The following is a 23,520-nucleotide window of genomic DNA, read 5'->3' as shown; positions in this document are numbered from 1 at the left end:
TTCACCAGGGTCTATTGAAAAATACAAGGCAGATTCAGGTGCAGGTTGATCCGCCTTGGGCTATGTTTGCACAGACATCCAGTATAGCTGAACGGATAATTCCAACTCCTGGACCAGGGATAGGTTACACGATTAACCCTTACATGCAGACTCCCACCTGCGGTTTATCACTTCCAGCAGCAACCTCTCAAAAGAAACAGGCTGATAAGCCAGTGGTAAGTAAATCTTCATCCTCACAGGCTACACCTGTTTCTGATGAGGATTCATCGGAGGATGAAAGCTCAATAAACTCTGCTTCAGCATACGAAGAGGAAGAGGAAGGTCTCAGCTCAGTGGATATAGCTGTGTTAATTAAAGCAATGAAAGCCATTCTATCCTTAGAGGATTCAGCAGAGCCTGTGTTAAAAACCAAGGCACCTGTGTTTAAACGTCCCAAAACAGTTAAGACTGAGTTTCCGGGGGTCAGATCAGCTGATGGAAATCATGAAAGAGGCTTGGGCTGTGCCCAATAAGAAGTTTAGAATTCCTAGGTAATGGAATTCCAATCATCCTCTTCCAGCTGGGGATTGTTTAAAAAGGTAGGTGGCTCCCAATGTAGATATGAATGTGATTCGATTAGTGTGAAAATCTACATTACCTTTACCTTCATCATCATTAAATGATGTCACGGATAGGAGTGTGGATGGTTTTTTAAAAACCATTTTTTCCCTGTCTGGGGCAGTCATAGAGCCATCCATGGTTTCAGCTTGGATGGCAAAGGCAGTGGTTGCCTGGGCTGATGCATTGGAGGGGGATTTTTCAATGGCATCTAGAGAGCAAAAATCTCATATAGCGCATACAAAACTGGCTGCAATGTTCTTGGAATAAGCAGCATTGGATATGGGTACAATTGCCACCAGGGCATCAGCTTTAACAATAGCTGTTTGCAGAGCAGTTTGGCTATGTACGTGGAAAGCTGATTCATAATCTAAGAAGGTTTTGGAATCTTTGTCTTTTTCTGGAGATATTCTTTTTGGTAAAGAATTGACAGATATTTTGTCAGAAGCAGGCTCCAAGAAGGTAAAGTTTCTTTCCACATACAATTTTAAACCTAAAGTTCCAGCTTTTCGGCCCTTTCGGTCTCAAGGAAAAGCTAAAGGAAAAAGTGATGGCAGGCAGCCCCAATACAACAAGTCTGGTAAGACTAAAAAGCATTGGGCTACCAGAGGACCTGTTGGTAAAACAGAAAATAAGCCATCAGCCTGATGGTGCGGTCCTCCACCTAGGGGATCCCAGTGTGGGGGGCTGACTTCTTCAGTTTGCCCAGATCTGGCAGCAGTCTACAATAGATGCCTGGGTACAGGAAACTGTATCTCTAGGTTATGCTTTTGCCTTCAAGAAGCACCCTCCTCAAAGGTTTTTTTTTTTTTTTTTTGAAGCAGCCCGTCTCGGGTAGAGACGAAGGCCAGGGCTTTGCAAGAGGCAGTTCAAAAATTGCTTCAGTCAGGAGTAGTCATTCCAGTTCCTTCTGCGCAACCTGGACAGGGTTTTTACTCAAACCTGTTTTTAGTTCATTAGGCAAATGGGTCATTCCGGCCCATTTTCAGTCTCAAAGTGCTGAACAAATGCATTTGAGTACCTCAGTTTCATATGGAGACTTTACGTTCCATCATTTTGGCCATGGATATCCAGGATGCTTACCTACATGTTCCTATAGCACTGTCCCATCAGTGCTATCTCAGGTTCGCTATCCTCCAACAGCATTTTTAGTTCCAGGCCCTGCCTTTTGGGTTAGCCACAGCTCCCAGAGTATTTACCAATATTATGGTGGTAATGGCAGCTTATCTCTGCCAGTAGGGGATAAGAATTTTTCCATACCTCGACAATCTTTTAATCCTGGCACAGTCTCAGGAATTGCTTCTGAGTCATCTGCAACATATGATAACGTGTCTGCAAAGGCACGAGTGGCTCATAAATTGTGCAAAATCGTCTCTAGTTCCGTCACAGCGGATGACTCACTTGCGGGCTGTACTGGATGCAACCCTTTACAGAGTAATTTTACCTCTGAACAAGATATCCAAGGTTCATTTAAGGATTCAGGAGTTGCTACACAGTCAAAAGGCATCCATTCACGCAGCAATGCGTGTGATGGTATTGATGGTGTCAACATTCGACATGGTGTAATATGCACAGTTCCACTTGAGGCCTCTGCAACATCTGTTCCTTGCCAAATGGAATGGGTTGCATCAGATGATAAAAACGCAAATTATGGTCCTTAAGATGGAAGTAAGAAGGTCATTAGCCTGGTGACTACAGACATCCCATCTGGACAAAGGGAGACCCTTTTGGATATCAAATTGGGAAATTCTGACAACGGATGCCAGTCTCCAGGGCTGGGGAGCAGTGTCAGGAAGGTTGTGTTTCCAGGCGCAATGGACCAAGGAAAAAGGTTTCCTGCCAATAAATATTTTGGAACTTCGGGCCATATACATGGCACTGATTCAGGCAAAGGACATTCTTCGGGGCTCCTGAGGAAGCTGGCGGTGACCTAGACCAGCGAAACGCGTTGAGCCATATTTCTTCTTGACCACGGGCACTTTAACCACCATCTGGAATCATCTGGCAATTTCTGGACTTCAAATCCTCCAGGATCCCTATCAGTAGTTTCCATCTGAAGTCTCTGCTCATTCCCCTGCTGCTATTGGACCTCGATCTGCAATTGAGAACCAAGGGGACTTTCATCTGAGACCATGGTAATATCTCTATCTGAAATCTTATGAGGATACCTTGGAGGACTGAGTCCTAGCCAGAATACCTGTGATTATTACCTTAATGGAAATACAAGTGGCCCTAGGATAATTTGAGAGACTCTCAATTTTATTATCAATTACCCTCTTGATAATACACAAGCTTCATTTTAATTATTTTAATAAATGTATGTTTAATAATTTTTTAATTTATCAATTTGTTTCCGTTATTCATTTTTGAGATTCAGCCGGCGCCAGTATCTTTTCCTGTCTTGTATTCACTATTTAGGGACTAACCACCCCCATACAGGCTGCCGTTGACAGCGCACTCACTAATTACTTCTTCATTCTTCGGGGAAAACCAGTTCAGATCTGCTCAGACAATGCAACGGCAGTAGCGTACCTCGACCATCAGGGAGGAACTCGCAGCCGAAAAGCAATGAAGGAGGTAAGTCACACACTAAAGTGAGCAGAACTTAATCATCCAGCCTTGTCCGCAGTATTCGTTCCAGGAGTCCTAAACTGGGAAGTGGATTTTCTCAGTCGATACGCCATTCAGGCAAGCGAATGGGCTCTACACCCGGAGGTCTTCCAGACTTTTGTAGACAAGTGGGGGTTGCCAGAGATAGATCTCATGGTGTCCCGTCAGAACAACAAAGTTCTCGCATATGGGTCAAGAACAAAGGATCCCAGAGCGATCTTTGTGGATGCCCTGTCTGTGAGATGGGACTTTCATCTGGCCTATGTGTTTTCTCCAGTCACCCTATTACACAAGGTGGTGAGAAAGATAAGCAAGGGAAGGGTGCCATGACACTAATAGTTTCGACCTGGCCCAGAAGACATTGGTACACAGATCTGCAGAGAATGTCGATGGATGCTCCACTCCTGCTCCCTCAACGCCCAGATCTACTGATACAGGGTCCTTGTTATCACAGACATCTGGATCGACTGTTTTTGACGGTGTGGCTCTTGAAACCTCTATCCTGAAGTCGTCAAGAGGATTCTCACAACAGGTAATTCAAACAATGCCCAGAGCAAGGAAACCTTCCTCAGCTCGCATTTATCACCGAATATGGCAATCCTATATTCATTGGTGCAGTGAACGGAAAATGGACCCTAAAGTCTTTCAGAGTTTCCAGGGTCTTAGTATTCCTGCAGACAGGAATGGATAAAGGTTTGAAGGTGGCTTCCTTGAGAGTGCCAAAGTGTCCGCATTGACTGTATGGTTCCAAAAGAAAATTGCCAACTTACAGGATTTGCATACTTTTTTTTCCAGGGAGTGCTGCGCATTTAACCTCCTTTTGTTCCTCCTACAGTGCCCCGGGACTTCAAGTTGCTCCATTTGAACCGCTTAATAAAGTGGATCTTAAATGGTTGACCGCTAAAGTTCTCTTTTTCTATTGGCCATGGCGTCAGCTAGAAGAGTATCAGATTTAGAGGCATTGTTATGTCATCCTCCATTTCTGATCTTTTTTTCTCCCGATAGAGCAGTTCTTAGAACTAAATCTGGGTATCTTCCCAAGGTGCTGTCTAAATTTCACCTCAACTAAGAAATTGTAGTCCCGGCTTTCCAGGAACCGGGCCTTTCTGCGGGAGATGTATCGCTGGACGTGGTCCGTGCCTTAAGGATCTACATGGATCGTACCAGTGCCATCATAAAGACAGATTCCCTCTTCATTCTCTATGGATTTCACAAGAGAGGATGGCCTGCTGATAAGCAGACACTAGCAAGGTGGCTTCGGATGACTATTTCAGAAGCATATTCTCAAGCTGATCTCCCTGTTCCGGCTAATGTAACTGCTCACTCTACTCGTAAGGTAGGTCCATCATGGGCAGCACAACATGGTACTTCAGCAGAACAGATATGTAAGGCAGCCACATGGTCTTCCATGAATACATTCATTAGACATTATGCTATGGATACCTTTGCCTCTTATGACGCTGAATTTGGGTGAAGGATTCTCCTGTCCAATCAGGAGCGTCCCCACCACTAAATTGCTTTGGGAAATCCCGATGTTATCCTGTGGATAACCTGTTGACCCTGCTGGAGAAATATACGTTATGGTAAGAACTTACCGTTGATAACGGTATTTCTCCTAAGTCCACAGGGCTCCCACGCTGACGCACCTGATTTGAGGATCCTTTTACTCACTAACCTCTTCCTTCTTGTACGGAAGGGTGTGCATGTGTGTTCTTTGGTTCCGTTATGAATGGTCGACCATGTTATGGTCGACAGTCATTAAGTCGACCACTATTGGTCGACATTGGCATGGTCGCCACATGGAAATGGTCGACGCATGAAAAGGACGACATGATGTTTTATTTAACTTTTTTTGGTGTCGTTTTCTGCGTAAAGTGCGGGGAACCCCAATTAGTGCACCACATCCCCTCGCATGGCTCGCTTCGCTCGCCATGCTTCGGGCAAGGTGCCTCGCTGCACTCGGCACAGGTTAACGTTCCCAATCGTAGTCCAAGTAGATCGTAAAGTATGAAAAAGTTCCCCAAAATAATTTTTTTTTTGAAAACTCATGTCGACTTTTTCACGCGTCGACCATTTTCACATGTCGACCATGTCAATGTCGACAAATAGTGGTCGACCTAATGACTGTCGACCATAACATGGTCGACCTTGCAAACGGATACCGTGTTCTTCACGCCTGATTAGGGCCATCTATTATGCTTCTGCCTTGATCTTTGGGAATACAACTGATTTGCCTGAGCCAGGAGGCGGGGATATATGGACGGGCCAGTTGCATGCTGGGAGGCCGAAAAGCTTTGACTGATTGGTGCAAATCCGCTGTTGCTTCATCATATCCCAATGTTATCCTGTGGACTTAGGAGCAATACCGTTATCAACGGTAAGTTCTTACCATAACGTATATATTGCTATCATCCTTTTATTTATGTAGTGCCAAAGCTATACTTTTTTTTTTATTTTATTTTTAATAAAAATTATATATAAGATTAAATAGTTTTTGGTATATTTTTCTACTTGGAAAGTCTTAGAAACTGCCATAAATTCTGATATCGTTAGCATGGAAAAGCCTAGCTTGCTTAGGCGGTCAAATCTTGGAGAGAGATAAATTACCAACCGATCAGCGTCTGTCATTTTACAGGCTGTGTTTACTGTTGTCATTCATTCTCTTCTGGCCAGTCCCGACACTCACTCACAAAGACATGAGAATTGTTCTGCATTCTTTGATACCAGGTATCACACAGGTTTTATACACAAACTGTTTTATAATGATTTTTTTTTTCTGTAACTTAATAAACTATTTACAAAGATGCATTTCATTTGTATTATCCAAAGCCTTTGTGGACTGAAATGTATCCTTTAGCTTAGCTATATGAAAATGCCATCTCGTACAGTATATTGTTTTTTTTTTTTTCAATTAGCAGAATTCCATATAACCACTGTCCTCTGGCTCTTACAGCATGCACACTGAGGCAATTTGGTATTTAAGAACTGAGCCACCTCTCTGGCAAACTTCCAATTGCCGGATTGCAGGTATTGATCAGATTCTTTATAATGTTTTATTTCGACCATAAACATTGATCTGAAGCTACTGCAGAACTTTGAGGTGGTGCATCTGCAGTCCCCAATGTCATCATACTGGTGTCAGAGGATAAAGGAAGGGATGCTTTTTGTACAGACAGTACTGCTTCGTCGCAGGGGAAAGCAAAAGAGAACGGATGATGGTGTGGGTCGTTTGATGCAGGGAGTGACATTGCCCTTCATTTTAACCTTCAAAGCATTACTGTAAATGTTCTGATACTTTCTCTAACGTCCTAGTGGATGCTGGGGACTCCGAAAGGACCATGGGGAATAGCGGCTCCGCAGGAGACTGGGCACAAAAGTAAAAAGCTTTAGGACTACCTGGTGTGCACTGGCTCCTCCCCCTATGACCCTCCTCCAAGCCTCAGTTAGATTTTTGTGCCCGAACGAGACGGGTGCAGGCTAAGGGGCTCTCCTGAGCTGCTTAGTGTAAAAGTTTAAAGTAGAGGACAGGGCAGAATTGAGGACTCGTCCTCAATTTCTCCCTAAGATGGTTTCAGCTTTTCACTTAAACCAGCCTATTGTGGTGCCTGCGGCTACTAGGGACTTGGAGGATTCCAAGTTGCTGGACGTAGTCAGGGCCCTGAAAATATGTTTCCAGGACGGCTGGAGTCAGAAAATTTGATTCGCTGTTTATCCTGTATGCACCCAACAAGCTGGGTGCTCCTGATTCTAAGCAGACGATTGCTCGTTGGATTTGTAGTACAATTCAGCTTGCACATTCTGTGGCAGGCCTGCCACAGCCAAAATCTGTAAAAGCCCATTCCACACGGAAAGTGGGCTCATCTTGGGCGGCTGCCCGAGGAGTCTCGGCTTTACAACTTTGCCGAGCAGCTACTTGGTCAGGGGCAAACACGTTTGCTAAATTCTACAAATTTGATACCCTGGCTGAGGAGGACCTGGAGTTCTCTCATTCGGTGCTGCAGAGTCATCCGCACTCTCCCGCCCGTTTGGGAGCTTTGGTATAATCCCCATGGTCCTTTCGGAGTCCCCAGCATCCACTAGGACGTTAGAGAAAATAAGAATTTACTTACCGATAATTCTATTTCTCATAGTCCGTAGTGGATGCTGGGCGCCCATCCCAAGTGCGGATTGTCTGCAATACTTGTACCATAGTTATTGTTACAAAAATCGGGTTATTGTTGTTGTGAGCCATCTTTTCAGAGGCTCCTTCTGTTATCATGCTGTTAACTGGGTTCAGATCACAAGTTGTACGGTGTGATTGGTGTGGCTGGTATGAGTCTTACCCGGGATTCAAAATCCTTCCTTATTGTGTACGCTCGTCCGGGCACAGTATCCTAACTGAGGCTTGGAGGAGGGTCATAGGGGGAGGAGCCAGTGCACACCAGGTAGTCCTAAAGCTTTTTACTTTTGTGCCCAGTCTCCTGCGGAGCCGCTATTCCCCATGGTCCTTTCGGAGTCCCCAGCATCCACTACGGACTATGAGAAATAGAATTATCGGTAAGTAAATTCTTATTTTCCATGCATATTTGCAGATCTATCGCAATAATAGTTCTTCTGCATCGGTATATTATTTAAAGGTATCCTTTAGCTGGAAAATGACGGAATTGTGTATACAAAATCTTCATTTATCTGTGGATTTCCAGAGAAAACACAACCTAGTGGTGAAGGGGTTCCAATGTCTAGTTCATAGTCCAAATGAAGACATTGCTTAAGGTCAACATGACAATGGTAGACAATGTTTTTTTTTTTTCATGTTTTTCCAACTGTTGCTTGATGTACTTTCTACAGTAGACTATGATTGGGAATAGCAACCTGTGGTGAGCGCAGTGAGCCACCTTGACCAAAGTGTGGCGACTGAAGCGAGCTCTCCAAGGTTCATGTTTCTGCTAGTTTTTCTTAGCTATGGTTAAACATACAAAATTACAAAAACTTTTAAAAACTTGTGTCAACCTTGTTTTGTATTGACCATTGCCATGTTGACATTTTGATCCTGTTGACCTTTTACACCAGCCGACCTTACCCCTTTTACCTGTCGACCTTCTGACCCGTCGACTTAATGCATGTCGACCACATGTGGTTGGCCCAATGACGGTCTGCCTAGACAGTATAGATCTTCGATATCAAACCCGTAGTGAAAAATACTAGGAAGCTATTTACCTAATTATACAGTTTTTGTTTTTTTGTATTCTAGATTTTTATTTTTACTGCGTGATAGTGGGTGATCTATTGATACAAGTTAAAGTCTGCTCTTTTTAATGTTGTTTCAAGAAAATCTGTTTTGCTTCTTTTTTGCTATTGAACTTCAAAGATAGTAGAAAATTGCGCGATTTGTAAAAGCAATTTTAGATGACATTATCTCAGAAACTAAGCGACTTCAAGTCTGTTAATTTATGATTGTGATGCTGCCCACTTGGATAGCTAGCTATACTAATGTCATACTAAAATAATGGTTTCCTGTAGAGATATGGGCAGCTGAATTAGTGGAAAAAAATTGCACAACAGATATTTAGGCCTACTCTGGCCTCATACTGTCAAAAAATAACTTTTTTGTAAGCCTTGAGACAGCAATTTTTGACATCGGCATCAAACGTTGTATAAGTATGTGCACTTTCACAATTTTTGCTCTCATAGATCTGCCACAGCAATTACTTGAACATTGCTGGTTGTGCACTGCGGAGTCTGTGACCGTTTCACCTACCTTCACTACCAGGGCCACAACTCCACTACTACTGCACACTATGAACTGAAACTTTACCAAAGTTAGTTATACATATATACCAACCTTCATGCAATATGTCATCAAAACTGGAGATGGTCAAGTGGAGGCTTCTGGTGCTGTATATCTATGAAAGGAAGGAGGACATTGTTTTATCCATTTGTTAGCCCCTTTGAAATGAGCTAACAAATTAACCAGTCATGCTATTTTGTGGGATAGCATGATTGGTTAAAAAATCCAGGGTGGATTTAGCCCCTGTGTTGTGTTAGGACAGGATAAAAAGCAGGCATGCGAGCGAGTCTTGTGTGTATAGATATCCTTGGACTCTGGGAGAGGACTGATCTTCTGTATCATTTTTGTATGCTGCCAATGGTTCTTAGCACCTTTTAGCGATGGACTAAGGGGTCTATGTACTAAGCTTTGGAGAGTGATAAAGTACTAGCCAGTCGGCTCCTAAATGACATGTTACAGTCTGTGTTTGAAAAATGACTTAGAAGCTTATTAGACTTTATCTATGACCACTTTATCTCTCCAAGGCTTAGTACATAGACCCCACAGTCTTTTTTAAGACTTTTTGAGCAATAAACATATTGTCTTTAAGATGACTGCATCTGTATCCTGCGACCAACAGAATTGCGCAAAACGTTATTCCGTTCTTTGGCTGTTCTGGGTTAAGGACGGTGTCTCCAGACTGAGGGGTCTATTTACTAAGCCTTGGATGGAGATAAAGGTGATGGCTGGTACTTTAGGGACATTTACTAATCAGTGATAAGAGCGGAGAAGTGAGCCAGTGGAGAAGTTGCCCCATCAACCAATCAGCAGCTCTGTATCATTTTATAGTATGCAAATTATAGATGTTACTTCAGTGCTGATTGGTTGCCATGGACAACTTCTCCGCTCTTATCACAGCTTAGTAAATCGCCAATCGGCTTCCAACTGCCATGCCACAGGCTATGTTGCAAAAATGCCAGTTAGGAGCTGATTGGCTGGTTCTTTATCGCCGTCCATATTATCTCCATTCACGGCTTAGTAAATAGACCTATAAGCCCTCTGCCAGCTACCCTGCAGAGAACTGGTCCATGGTGAGGGAGGTTCCGGTATGAAAGATAGATAGTGTCTAGTTAGACAGTCAATAGATAGACACCATATGTTAGATGGACATTAGGTCGACAGGGTCAAAAGGTCGACAGGGTCAAGAGGTCGACATGGAAAAGGTCGACAGGTCAAAAGGTCGACTGGGTCAAAAGGTCGACATGAAAAAGTTAGACACCATGTTTCTTGCATTTTTGTGGTTTGTGTGGATAGTTTTGTCATCTGGGACCCCCAATTGTAGAAAGGCATACCCTCGCGGGGCTCGCTTTGCTCGCCACGCTTCGGGCACGGTGGCTCGCTGCGCTCGCCACAAGGTTTATAACCAACTCTATGCCGACATGGATAGAGAAAGTATGAAATAATCCAAAAACATGTTACATTAAAAAAAACACATTTGTCTATCTTTTTTATGTCGACAATTTTCATGTTGACCTTTTGACCCTGTCGACCTTTTGACCCTGTCGACCTTTTGACCCTGTCGACCTAATGTCTGTCTAATATATGGTGTTTATCTATGGACTGTCTAACTAGACACTGTCTATCTATCAAACGGATAGGGGTGAGGGACCAGTGGGAATTCGCAGACATCAGCAGTGTGTCCATGCATACTCGGGAATAGGTTGTTTCAAGGCGCCTGAGTGGAAGATGCAGTTTCAGGTGCTGATTGTAGGTGGTAGCAGCACATTATGCGCAGTGGGCGGGTACTGACGGTAAGAGAGAATCTCCTATTAGCCCAGGTCCAGTGGGATCAAGCAGAATCTGTGAACGATTAGCGCAGCGAGGTGCATCCGGTCACACACACTTATCCCAGCATTAGACATTAATGCTTTTATTGTGCACAGCTGAACATCTTAACTGGAACATCGCACTGTATTGAATTCTCCCCGTGGTTATAGTGAAGTTGTAATACTTGGGAATGGAATTCCATTCTACATTTTGGACAATCAATAGTACACTACAGTACAAATGTTAATATTATTCAAGCAAATGATCCAAGCAAGCTTTTTTTATATCCTTCAGCTGCCAAGAAGAATGTATGGCTTGAGAAAGAGGAAAAGGCAAAGCAACTCCGGGAGAAGCAGTTACAAGACAGGAGGAAGAAGTTGGAAGAACAGAGGATCAAGGCAGAGCGAAAAAGGGTTCTATTGGAGGAACGGCAAAGGTTAAAGCATGAGAAAAACAAGGTAAGGGTGTATGCTGAATAGGACTTTTGGTAAATGTAGATTGTTACAGTACAATGATTCAAGACATGCTACAGGAGAGTATTTCCTTTCCCCTCCTTTTACTAAAACACAGTCTCATGGAGTCCTTTACGCCCTTCTCACACAGTATTGCTGTGGGCCTAGCAAATACGCTCTTGTTTTTATTGTTGGTAGTCACATATGGTAATCTTTGACTTTCCATTATATTTCTTACTATCTTATGTGATGGAACTACATTACCATTTTACTAGTTGCAAGCTACATGCTCATAAACGTAGACCAAATTTGCTAGCAAAACATTCTGACCGTCTTGTGTTTTTTTAATTTGAGTTCTCTTGATTTTATTTGGCATTGCTTGTATTCTCCAATGTTAAGAGGTGATTTGTTCTCAATATATGGCTGCTACTGAGCAAAGCAAGCAAGGTGTGCAAATACTTTTGTGCATGCAAAGACTGGCTTATCTTGCCTGTAGCCTAGAAACGCTGGACAGCGTTCTTTTTAGCATTAATTGCAATTTAGATTTGAGTTTGGACACACCCCTCACCTATCTACATTTCTTTGGATATACTCCTAACTTAGAATTGGAGCCTAAGTTCCTAGAGGACTTTACCCAAAGCTGAACACAAATGTAAGAGCTAAGGACACCAGGGACAAAATTGTAGAGCTGCACAAGGCTGGGATGAGCTACTTAACAATAGACCAGCAGCTTGGTGAGAAGAGATCAACTGTTGGCGCAATTATTAAAAAATGGAAGAAATGCAAGATCACTGACAATCTCCTTCACCCTGGGGCTCCACCTCGTGGGGTAACAATGATCTTGAGAACGGTGAGGTATCAGCCCAGAACTACATGGGGGGACCTGGTCAATGACCTCAAGAGAGCTGGGACCACAGTCACAAAGGTTACCATTAGTAACACACTACGTTGTCCTGGATTGAAATCCTGCTGCATCCTGAAAGGTCCCTCTGCTTAAGCCAGCACATGTCCAGGCCCATCTAAAGTTTGCCAGTGACCATATGGAATATCCAGAGGAGGATTGGGAGAATGTAATGTGGTCAGATGAGAGCAAAATCAAACTTTTTGGTATCAACTCCACTCGCAGTGTTTGAAGGGAGAAGAATGATGAATGGTATCCCAAGAACACCATACCCACTGTGACGCATGGGGGGTGGAAACATCATGCTTTGGGGCTGCTTTTATGCAAAGGGGACAGGATAACTGATCCGTATTAAGGAGAGGATGGATGGGGCCATGTATCGTGAGATTTTGGGCAAAAACCTCCTTCCCTCAGTAAGAGCATTGAAAATGGAACGTGGCTGGGTCTTCCAACATGACAACGACCCCAAACACACCGCCCGGGCAACTAAGGAGTGGCTTCGTAAGAAGCATTTCAAGGTCCTGCAGTGGCCTAGCCAGTCTCCAGACCTAATCCCAAAAGAAAATCTGTGGAGGGAGTTGAAAGTCCATGCTGCCCGGCGGCAGCCCCAAAACATGACAGATCTAGAGAAGATCTGCATGGAAGAGTGGGCCAAAATACCTGCTACAGTGTGTGCAAACCTGGTCAAGAACTACAAGAAACGTTTGACCTCTGTAATTGCCAACCGAGGTTATATTACACAGTATTGAGTTAAGGCCCATACACATTAGACGATGTCGCTCTGTGAGCGACATCGTCTAATGTTTCCCCCTCCCGGGCCGGCGGCCGACTATACACACTGAGCGATATGACTGCTCATATCGCTCAGTGACGTCACGCCCCCGCCAGCCCTGCATGAAGGTCGTGGACGACAGTCCACATCCTTCATGCATGCCCTACCGACAGCGACGATCGTTGCCGACCCGCTGGGCCGCGCATCGGTCGTCGCTGGCGGCATACACACTTGACGATAAAATGAGCGACGTCGCTCAAGGAGGGGGAAAATGAGCGACGTCGCTCATTTTATCGTTAAGTGTGTACGGACCTTTAAACTTTTTGATTGTCCAAATATTTATTTTCCACAAGAATATACAAATAAATTGTTTAAAAATCATACAATGTGATTTCCTGGTTTTTTTTTCAGATTCTGTCTCTCACAGTTGAAGTGTACCTAACATGGAAATTACAGACTTCTCTCATCTTTTTAAGTGGGTCAACTCGCACAATCAGTGGCTGTCCAAATACTTTTTTGCCCCACTGTGTGTGTATATGTGTGTGTGTGTGTGTGTGTGTGTGTGTGTGTATATGTATATATGAATTTCTTCAGTGCTGTGAGTGCCGCCGCTGCATGCTTCTTATGTCGGGAACCGGCTTCTCCCGTTTTCCTTTGGAGGGCACCGGCCATTATCAACAACTACATCAATATACAGGACTCAGGAGTGCCGTAAATTGCCTATATATATATATATATATATATATATATATATATATATATATATATATATATATATATATATATATATATATATGTGTGTGCCATAAGTTTACATACCCTTGCAGAATTTGTGATTTTCTGTCCATTGTCAGAGAATATGAATGATAACTCACAAACTTTTCTTTCACTCATGGTTAGTGGTTGGGTGGTGCCATTTATTGTCAAACAACTGTGTTTACTCTTTTTAAATCATAATGACAACAGAAACTACCCAAATGACCCTGATCAAAAGTTTACATACCCTGGAGATTTTGGCCTGATCATGCACACAAGTTGACACAAACGAGTTTGAATGGCTACTATAGGTAACCAACCTCACCTGTGATCTGTTTGCTTGTAATCAGTGTGTGTGTATAAAAGGTCAGTGAGTTTCTGGACTCCTGAAAGACCCTTGCATCTTTCATCCAGTGCTGCACTGACGTGTCTGTATTCTGAGTCATGGGGAAAGCAAAAGAATTGTCAAAGGATCTGCTGGAAAAGGTAATTGAACTGTATACAACAGGAAAGGGATATAAAAAGATATCCAAGCAATTGAGAATGCCAATCAGCAGTGTTCAAACTATAATTAAGAAGTGGAACATAAGGGATTCTGTGGAAACCAAATCACGATCAGGTAGACCAACAAAAATTTCAGCCACAACTGCCAGGAAAATTGTAAGGGATGCAAAGAAAAATCCACAAATAACTTCAGCTGAAATGCAGGACTCTCTGAAAAAAGTGGTGTGGTTGTTTCAAGATGCACAATAAGGAGGCATTTGAAGAAAAATGGGCTGCATGGTCGAGTCGCCAGAAGAAAGCCATTACTACGCAAATGCCACAAAGCATCCTGCTTACAATACTCCAAACAGCACAGAGACAAGCCTCAAAACTTCTGGAACAAAGTCATTTGGAGTGATGAGACCAAAATTTAACTTTTTGGCCACAACCATAAACGTTACATTTGGAGAGGAGTCAACAAGGCCTATGATGAAAGGTACACCATTCCTACTGTGAAACACGGAAGTGGATCGCTGATGTTTTGGGGATGTGTGAGCTACAAAGGCACTGGAAACTTGGTCAAAATTGATGGCAAGATGAATGCAGCATGTTATCCGAAAATACTGGAGGAAAATTTGCACTCATCAGCCCGGAAGCTGCGCATGGGACGTACTTGGACGTTAAAACATGACAATGATCCAAAACATAAGGCCAAGTTGACCTGTCATTGGTTACAGCAGAATAAAGTGAAGGTTCTGGAGTGGCCATCTCAGTCTCCTGATGTCAATTTCATTGAGCCACTCTGGGGAGATCTCAAACGTGCAGTTCATGCAAGACAGCCCAAGAATTTACAGGAACTGGAGACTTTTTGCCAAGAAGAATGGGAAGCTTTACCATCTGAGAAAATAAAGAGCCTCATCCACAGCTACCATAAAAGACTTCAAGCTGTCATTGATGTTAAAGGGGGCAATACACGGTATTTAAGACCTGGGGTATGTAAACTTTTGATCAGGGTCATTTGGGTAGTTTCTGATGTCATTATGATTTAAAAAGAGTAAACACAGTTATTTGACATTAAATGGCTTCACCTAACCACTAACCATGAGTGAAAGAAAAGTTTGTGAGTTATCATTCATATTCTCTGACAAATGGCCAGAAAATCACAAATTCTGCTAGGGTATGTAAACTTATGAGCACAACTGTATGTATGTATGTATGTATGTATGTATGTATGTATGTATGTGTGTAATATATAAAAATATATATATATATATATATATATATAACTAGTCAACTGCAGTTTTATTTTCTGACTAAACTAATTATCTGCAGTGTCACTGTGACTGTGTGTGCCTGTAGCTGCTGTGTGAATTTCACTTTCAGTGTATCACAAGCTATAGCCATCACTGTATTCTGTACCCTAGGGGACTAGGTGCGTCAGGGTCTGTTATATAGCGCTACGCAGTATTTACAGTTGTGTATTTTACTGTGTATTTCAGTCACCTCATACGGCATTTATTCTCGGCTTGTGTTTTGCATTTTCTGACACATAAATAGGGGATTTATTTGCAGGTATTATATTTGTCTGGCTATAGCGTACATTCATTATAATGTCTACCACAAAGGGCGGGAAACCGTGGAGGTTCCTGCATCCTGCAGCGCATGCACCATGGATTTGCCTGAGGGGGAAGTTTTGAAGGATGGTCTGTGTAATATGTGCTATACATCTCCCAGTCAGCCCGCTGCTCTTGTCACCAATCAGGAACCACCTTGGGCAGCATTCTCAAATATGCTTAATACGCTTGTGACAGACCTCCTGTGCCATTACAGCCACATATTGCCCCTATGGTAAATCCACCCTGGGCAAATAGTCTGGGGGTCATTCCGATCGCTCGCTAGCTTTTTTTTGCAGCGCTGTGATCAGATAGTAGCCACCTATGGGGGAGTGTATTTTCACTTTGCAAGTGTGCGATTGCTTGTGCAGCCGAGCGGTACAAAAAAGTTTTGTGCAGTTTCTGAGTAGGTCTGAACTTACTCAGCCACTGCGATCACTTCAGCCTGTCCGGTCCCGGGATTGACGTTAGACAACCGCCCTGCAAACGCCTGCGTAGTTTCCAACCACTCCCTGAAGACGGCCAGTTGACACCCATAAATGCCTTCTTCCTGTCAATCTTCTTGCGATCGGCTGTGCTGTGCGAATGGATTCTTCGTAAAATCCATCGCCCAGCACCGATCCGCTTTATACCCGTACGACGCGCCGGCACAGTGTGGTGCATACGCATGCGCAGTTTTGCCGAGTTTTGACCTGATCGCAGCGCTGCAAAAAATAGCTAGCATGTGATGAGGTCGGAATGACCCCCTTTGTCTACCCAGATACAACAATTGAATCAATCTTTGATTAGACAAAAACCTACCCAACGTCCCTCTGCGGTCAAGGGGTCATCTAAGCGGGCCGCCTCCTCCTCACAATCTACTAATATCTCAGGTGATACTTATGATGAGAATGGGGAGTATACTGATCTGTCAGACATTGATACAGTCGTTTCTGACGAGGAAGCATGTTGACGTCCCTGACCTAGTGGGGGCTATTAAGCTGATTCTACAAATCGATGAAGATGATGTAGATCCCACTACTGCGTATAAGAAGCCTGAGAAATTTAAACGTCCGAAGGTAACTAAAGTAGTTTTACCTCATTCTGACCACTTGGTAGACATACATCAGGAACCCTGGTCTTCTCCAGGAAAGTAATTCTCCCTGTCTAAAAAGATGCTAGCTTGTTATCCTCTATCCGCTGAGTTGTGTAACAAGTGGGAAAATCCACCGCTGGTGGATTCCCATGTCACCCGTCTTGTGGTGTCATCTACTCTGCCTGTCACAACTATCACCTCACTGAAGGAACCGACAGATAAGCGTGTTGAAGTCTATTTACTCCCTTACAGGTGCTGTACATAGACCCACTATAATAGCCTCCTGGTGCGCAAAAGGAATTGAAGCATGGGTTCTGGCTATAGAGGAAGAGCTACCTCATGATATATCTGACACTTCCAGACAATATCTGTCTCATATTGCCACCGCCTCCCACTACATTCAGGAGGTGTCCTCTGAGGCAGTCAAGGCGTTGACTACGTCCATCCTGGCTCGCCGAATTCTGTGGTTGAGGTCATGGAAGGTGGACCTGGACTCCAAAAAGACCTTGGAGGTGCTCAGGAGGATCTGAATAAGATTTTGACTGACTTATTGGCTGCTATGACTACATTTCTCCCAAATACTAATCCTTTTGCACAGAAGGCAAAGAGTACCACTTTTCGTTCCTTTCGACCTCAAGGGAAAGCAAAAGGTCAGGCATACCCGAGACAAGCTTGTGCTCCCAAAACCACTAAGCCCAAAGCAAAACAATCCTGGGCTGCCCGTCATCCTGCTTCCAAACAAGACAAGCCTGCTGCATGACGGGGCAGGCCTCGCCCCGGGGGATCCGAGGGTGACAGGCTGACTTCTGAAATTCACCCAGGTCTGGTTAAAGACCACTTCAGAACAACTTGTTATACTTTCGGACCCGTTGAAGGTGTGAGCACTACACCTGGTTGTGCGTTCCCTCCTGGATACAGGAGTGGTAGTTTCGGTACCCGTGTCCCAGAGAGGTGGAGGATACTACTCGACCCTGTTTCTAGTCCTGAAACCCAATGGGTCTTTTTCCGGCCTATACTCAACCTCAAATCACTGAACAAATTTGTGAGTGTCCAAGTTCCGTATGGAAACGCAGCACTCGATTGTACTGGCCATGGAATCCGGAGATTATATGGTATCCCTGGATATACAAGATGCCTATCTGCATATACCTATTGCCATATCGCATCAGCAATATCTGCGGTTTGCTATTGACAACCTTCATTATCCGTTCCATATCTGCCTTGTCGGTGTGGTTTCAGAGAAAACTCGCGTCTATACCTGACGTTCATACATTCACTCAGGGCGTACTGCGAATTCAGCCTCCCTATGTCCCTCCTGTGGCTCCATGGGATTTGTCTGTTGTCCTGAATGCCCTGCAAGTCTCCATTTGAACCTCTTGAGTCAGTGGACCTTAAATGGCTCACAGCCAAGATCCTTTTCTTATTGGCTATTGCCTCTGCCAGAAGGGTATCGGACTTGGGCGCTTTGTCCTGTTGTCCACCCTTTTTGATTTTTGATTGTGACCGCGCAGTTCTCCGAACTCATCCCGGTTATTTGCCTAAGGTGGTGTCATCTTTTCACCTTAACCAAGAGATTGTGGTTCCTGCCTTCATCTCTTCTGACTTGTCTTCCAAAGAGCGGTCTTTGGATTTGGTAAGGACTCTCCGTGTTTATGTGGAGAGAATTGCCTCTATTAGGAGGACCCTTTTTGTACTTTTTGGTTTCCACAAACGTTGCTCGCCTGTGAATAAGCAGGCCTTGGCCAGCTGGATTAGAATGGTGATTGCACAAGCTTATTTGCTGGCTGGACTCACAGCTGCTGCTGCTATTAAAGCCCATTCTACTCGGTCTGTTGGACCCTCTTGGGCAGCCCGTCATGGCGCGTCCGCTGAACAATTGTGCAAGGTGGCTCCATGGTAAGAAAAATTCCCAATCCATGTTTAAGTTTTTAGTTAATGAATTTGCCATCACCGCATCATGTGGCAGGGCATCTTACAGCATAGCTACCCTTATAGGCAGGTGCCCACTTGCGTTTTAAACAATGAAATGTTAAATACCAGAAACACTGCTTCATAACTGCACACTCTATTTTTTCACCACCACACCCCCGATGGTCCTTTTCTTTATCCTATTCACCCTGTTTTACTATTTCTATAGCTCCATTTCTCCGGTATTCTTTACTGCTCTGTGTGTGGGAGTTACCCTCCATCACTGTTTTGTGTTATGTATAAAATTAGATCACTAATGCGTTTGTTTTGATGGAGTTGAGACTTATTATGCATGTTATCTCTGCAATTGTGATGTTTACCTGTCTTGGTCGCTGTAACTCACTTTGATCTCTCTAATAAAATATAGGTTTAACAAAAATAAATAAATTCCAGTATCACATGTCAAATGTGAATGCATTAGCAAATATGGGCCCCTTACTGTCTAGGTATAGGCCATCTACAGGGAAATTCATAAAAAGGGCTTTGGCTATTACTAATCTCTCTGATGTTGCACATGTAACTTTAGCCCAGTCTGAATATGTCCCATTATTAATTATCTTGATCTTGTTCTGTATCCATTTTCATACTATTTTACTCCTAGGCCCAATCCTTTCATTTTGAATGCCAGACTGTTTTGTGGATTAGTATTAAAATCTTTTTCAAAATATAAATAGATCACATAATTTGCACTACCAAGAGACTTCCTCCCCCTGCTTACTAATTACATACATACATACATAGTCATGGTCAACTAAAATGGTCCTCTATCAATTACTGACTTTTTGCTTCTTCGGGACAAATGGGTGGATGCCATCGGTGCCCTGCTTCATCTGTCTTGATCCTGGCCTAGCTATGCTTCTTCATGTGCTAGTTAATGGTATGTGTTTGCTGTTGCTACACAGCCAATGTCCTGGTATTTTTTTTTCCCCTCCTTTTGAACAAAGATGATAGAAATGTATTTATAGCCGCACTCCCAAATAGCATCCATGGAGTGTCTGACAGACTTTCAGCTATGCTTTCAATAAAGGACTGGCCATTACACAACTTGGTGTACGAAGTTTTATAAAAAAAGTTTTAGCTACCTAGTTACAGCAAAAATGTGATTAACTTTTGGTGTTGAGGAGACTAATTTGTATACCCATCAAGTAAATGAACGGATTATATGGCATGAACAGGGAGTTTTCGTTGAACCCTGTATACGTAAATATAGCACAACTGAAGGATATTGACAGAATAATTGATATGTTGTATCCAAATGAAGGACCCAAATTATACATTCTTACTCTCCCGGAATATTTGGAAGATTCCAGAAATTTGGTTCTTCTGTGAAAGTAGACCATCCTTCCTGTTCCCCCCCCCCCCCCCCCCCCCGTGAAATCAGTGGTCTAAGGGCTTGATGACATGATTTTTGGTGAATAAAGGCCTTTTGCACTGTCCCAGCTGCACCGTAGCAGGAGGTTCTGAGATTATATACTTAATTGCAAACTGTCTCTCCGGAGCTTTCCATTAAAAGAGTCTGCAAGTATGGGCCAAACTTGTGTACTTTCCCCACTGGTCAAAATTGTTAGTACAGTTCCATTTTACCACTTTTTATTGAAATATAAGGACTGTGAATAACCTGAAATGGTACAGTTTTTTTTATTTTTTAGGGCCAATCTATGAGAGGTAAAAAGAAAAATGTGAGTTGCAGTGCTTTAAATAAAAAAAAGAAGCCTTTTTCTGTGAACTAGTAATGGGTTAAGAACATACCGCTGTTCTGCAGCACTGAACAAATTTGAAATCTTTTGTTCACCTTGTAGGGTTTTGTATGACATCAAATAGACAAAAGAATGGTTCCTCGATGTGTGGGGTTTATTTAGTAAGCCGTGAGTTTTAAATGGCGCCTTTTTTCTGCGTATATTTATGCTTGGTAAATAACCCCAATGTGACGTTAGCTGTCAACCATGGAAGAGGAAATGTGATGGTCTGGGGCTCTTTTGCTAAATCTCGAATTGGCGATTGTGTTGAGAAGAACTTCTCGAGCAGTATTTGATTTGTATTGTAGAAAGTATGCCACAATGTCTGGCATTCTACAAAAGATGCAGATGCACACTCCTAGCACTAAGAACACTTATAGTGAGAATAATTTCAATAAACCCGCACAATTAACATGGAGTATATTTGAAGTTGTTAGCACACATTTGCGCTAATATGCTGACCCATGTATCGCAACCAGGTGACTTCATCACATTGGGTCCCTTAGTCTACGAAAGGTGGCTACTTTGAGGAGTAAAAATTTGGAATAAAACTTATTAAACATATGACACTATGATTTCTTCTCTTCAGTTGCTTATTTGTTTTAATTTCAGAGTACATTGAGATGTTAAACTTTGTAAGTTTTAATAAAAACTGGAAAAATGGGGGTGTTCTTTTTGTGGCATTTCCTTTTTGTGGACATATTTTCTAGCTGATTGAAAGCGGGATAAAGAAATGTGGTATATGTATAAATTTAGGTTACTTACATTTTTGTTTTTATATGTGAACGTGTTACTGATTAGACAATCAACCTTGTTTCTGCTGCCGGGTACACTGGGCTCCACAAAGATAGACATTGGGGTGCAGAGTAGGATCTTGATCCGAAGCACCAACAGGCTCAAAAGCTTTGACCTTCCTCCCAAGATGCATAGCGCCGCCTCCTATATCACCCCGCCTCCGTGCACAGGAGCTCAGTTTGTAGTTGGTGCTTGCAGTGCAAGCATGTAACAGGAAGAGCTGCTCACAGCAGCTCTAGAAAAAGCTTTTTCTGAGGAAAAAAAGAAGACTACAAGGGCTGCAGCAGAGGCACAGATTGTGTTAGGTCAGTAGACAATTACCTGCTGCAGCTCCATCTTTCCCTCAGCGGCGCTGTACACTCCCACGCCCTGGCTGCCGGGTACCTACAGCAGGAGGCTCCGGTTTTCTTCCAAGTCAGTCACACACGGCTGGGGCTCTCCGGGATCGCGTGGCCGCACTTCAAGAGGAGGTAAGTGGGTCCCGCTCGCAGACCCGCACGTTATCGCGATCCGGCGCGGCCGGTGGGAGGCGGGCAGCGCTCACCGGCGGTGGCCACTGTGGCAGTACAGGCGATCCCACTAGATCACCAGGGCATGGGTGCAGGTCAGGTTTTCTCTCTAAACCTTTTTACAAGTATCCCGCAGTACCCGGTGGTTTTGCCAGCAGAGGGGATAAGGCTTAGACCTGGAGCCCCTCCCCCATCCTCAGGGCGCCATTTCCAGTAAATGTTCCCGCCCTGGAGCTGCATATCTGTCTCTCCCTCACTCCCTGTCAGTGTTTGGGCGCCATTTCCCCAGCTACACTGCTTGGGCAAATCCTCCTTTGTAGAGCCGCCTGGTTGTCAGCGCTGTGACTTTACATGACACTTAAGTATTCTACATGTCAATTAGATAGTGTTAGTTAAGAGAGTGCATTTAGTCAGTATTCTCTGGTACAAGTACCCTGTGATATACATCCAGTTCTTACTGTGCAGTGGTATATCTATTGATTATATATATATATATATATATATATATATATATATATATATATATATATATATATATATTCTCTGACGTCCTAGTGGATGCTGGGAACTCCGTAAGGACCATGGGGAATAGCGGCTCCGCAGGAGACTGGGCACAAAAGTAAAGCTTTAGGACTACCTGGTGTGCACTGGCTCCTCCCCCTCCTCCAAGCCTCAGTTAGATTTTTGTGCCCGGCCGAGAAGGGTGCACACTAGGGGCTCTCCTGAGCTTCTTAGTGAAAGTTTAGTTTTAGGTTTTTTATTTTCAGTGAGACCTGCTGGCAACAGGCTCACTGCATCGAGGGACTAAGGGGAGAAGAAGCGAACCTGCCTGCTTGCACCCAGCTTGGGCTTCTTAGGCTACTGGACACTATTAGCTCCAGAGGGACCGAACACAGGCCCAGCCTCGGAGTCCGGTCCCAGAGCCGCGCCGCCGGCCCCCTTACAGAGCCAGAAGCAAGAAGAGGTCCGGAAAAATCGGCGGCAGAAGACATCAGTCTTCAACAAGGTAGTGCACAGCACTGCAGCTGTGCGCCATTGCTCCTCAGGCACACTTCACACTCCGGTCACTGAGGGTGCAGGGCGCTAGGGGGGGGCGCCCTGAGCAGCAATGTAAAACACCTTGGCTGGCGAAAATACACCACATATAACCCACAGGGCTATATGGATGTATTTTAACCCCTGCCAGAATTCACCAAAAAGCGGGAGAAAAGGCTGCCGAGAAGGGGGCGGAGCCTATCTCCTCAGCACACGGGCGCCATTTTCCATCACAGCTCCGCTGGAAGGACGTCTCCCTGACTCTCCCCTGCAGTCCTGCACTACAGAAAAGGGTAAAAAAGAGAGGGGGGGCACTAATTTGGCGCAGTTTTGATAATAACTGCAGCTATAAAGGGAGAAGCACGTTATATAGTGGTATTCCTGTCTATATATAGCGCTCTGGTGTGTGCTGGCATACTCTCCCTCTGTCTCCCCAAAGGGCTAGTGGGGTCCTGTCCTCTATCGGAGCATTCCCTGTGTGTGTGCGGTGTGTCTGTACGATTGTGTCGACCTGTTTGAGGAGGAAAATGAGATGGAGGCGGAGCAATTGCCTATAATAGAGTTGTCACCCCCTAGGGAGTCGACACCTGAGTGGATGAGCTTATGGAAGGAATTGCGTGACAATGTCAGCTCTTTACGAAAGAC

At 43.9% G+C, this 23,520-nt stretch overlaps 1 protein-coding gene across 3 annotated transcripts in view; it reads left to right on the top strand.

Moving 5' to 3' along the window:
• MAP7D1 (MAP7 domain containing 1) overlaps positions 1–23,520 on the top strand; it is a 157,800-nt gene that overhangs the window by 111,899 nt on the left and 22,381 nt on the right. For all 3 annotated transcript variants that reach the window (XM_063954406.1, XM_063954405.1, XM_063954407.1), the window contains one exon: positions 11,075–11,238. In XM_063954406.1, the coding sequence (XP_063810476.1) occupies positions 11,075–11,238 (164 nt within the window). The remainder of the gene's footprint in view (positions 1–11,074; positions 11,239–23,520) is intronic.

The sequence above is a fragment of the Pseudophryne corroboree genome, chromosome 2 (genome assembly GCF_028390025.1).
Source record: "Pseudophryne corroboree isolate aPseCor3 chromosome 2, aPseCor3.hap2, whole genome shotgun sequence".
NCBI lineage: Eukaryota > Metazoa > Chordata > Amphibia > Anura > Myobatrachidae > Pseudophryne > Pseudophryne corroboree.
Note: the sequence above shows the minus strand (reverse complement) of the source record. Positions and strands in the feature narration are given on the sequence as shown.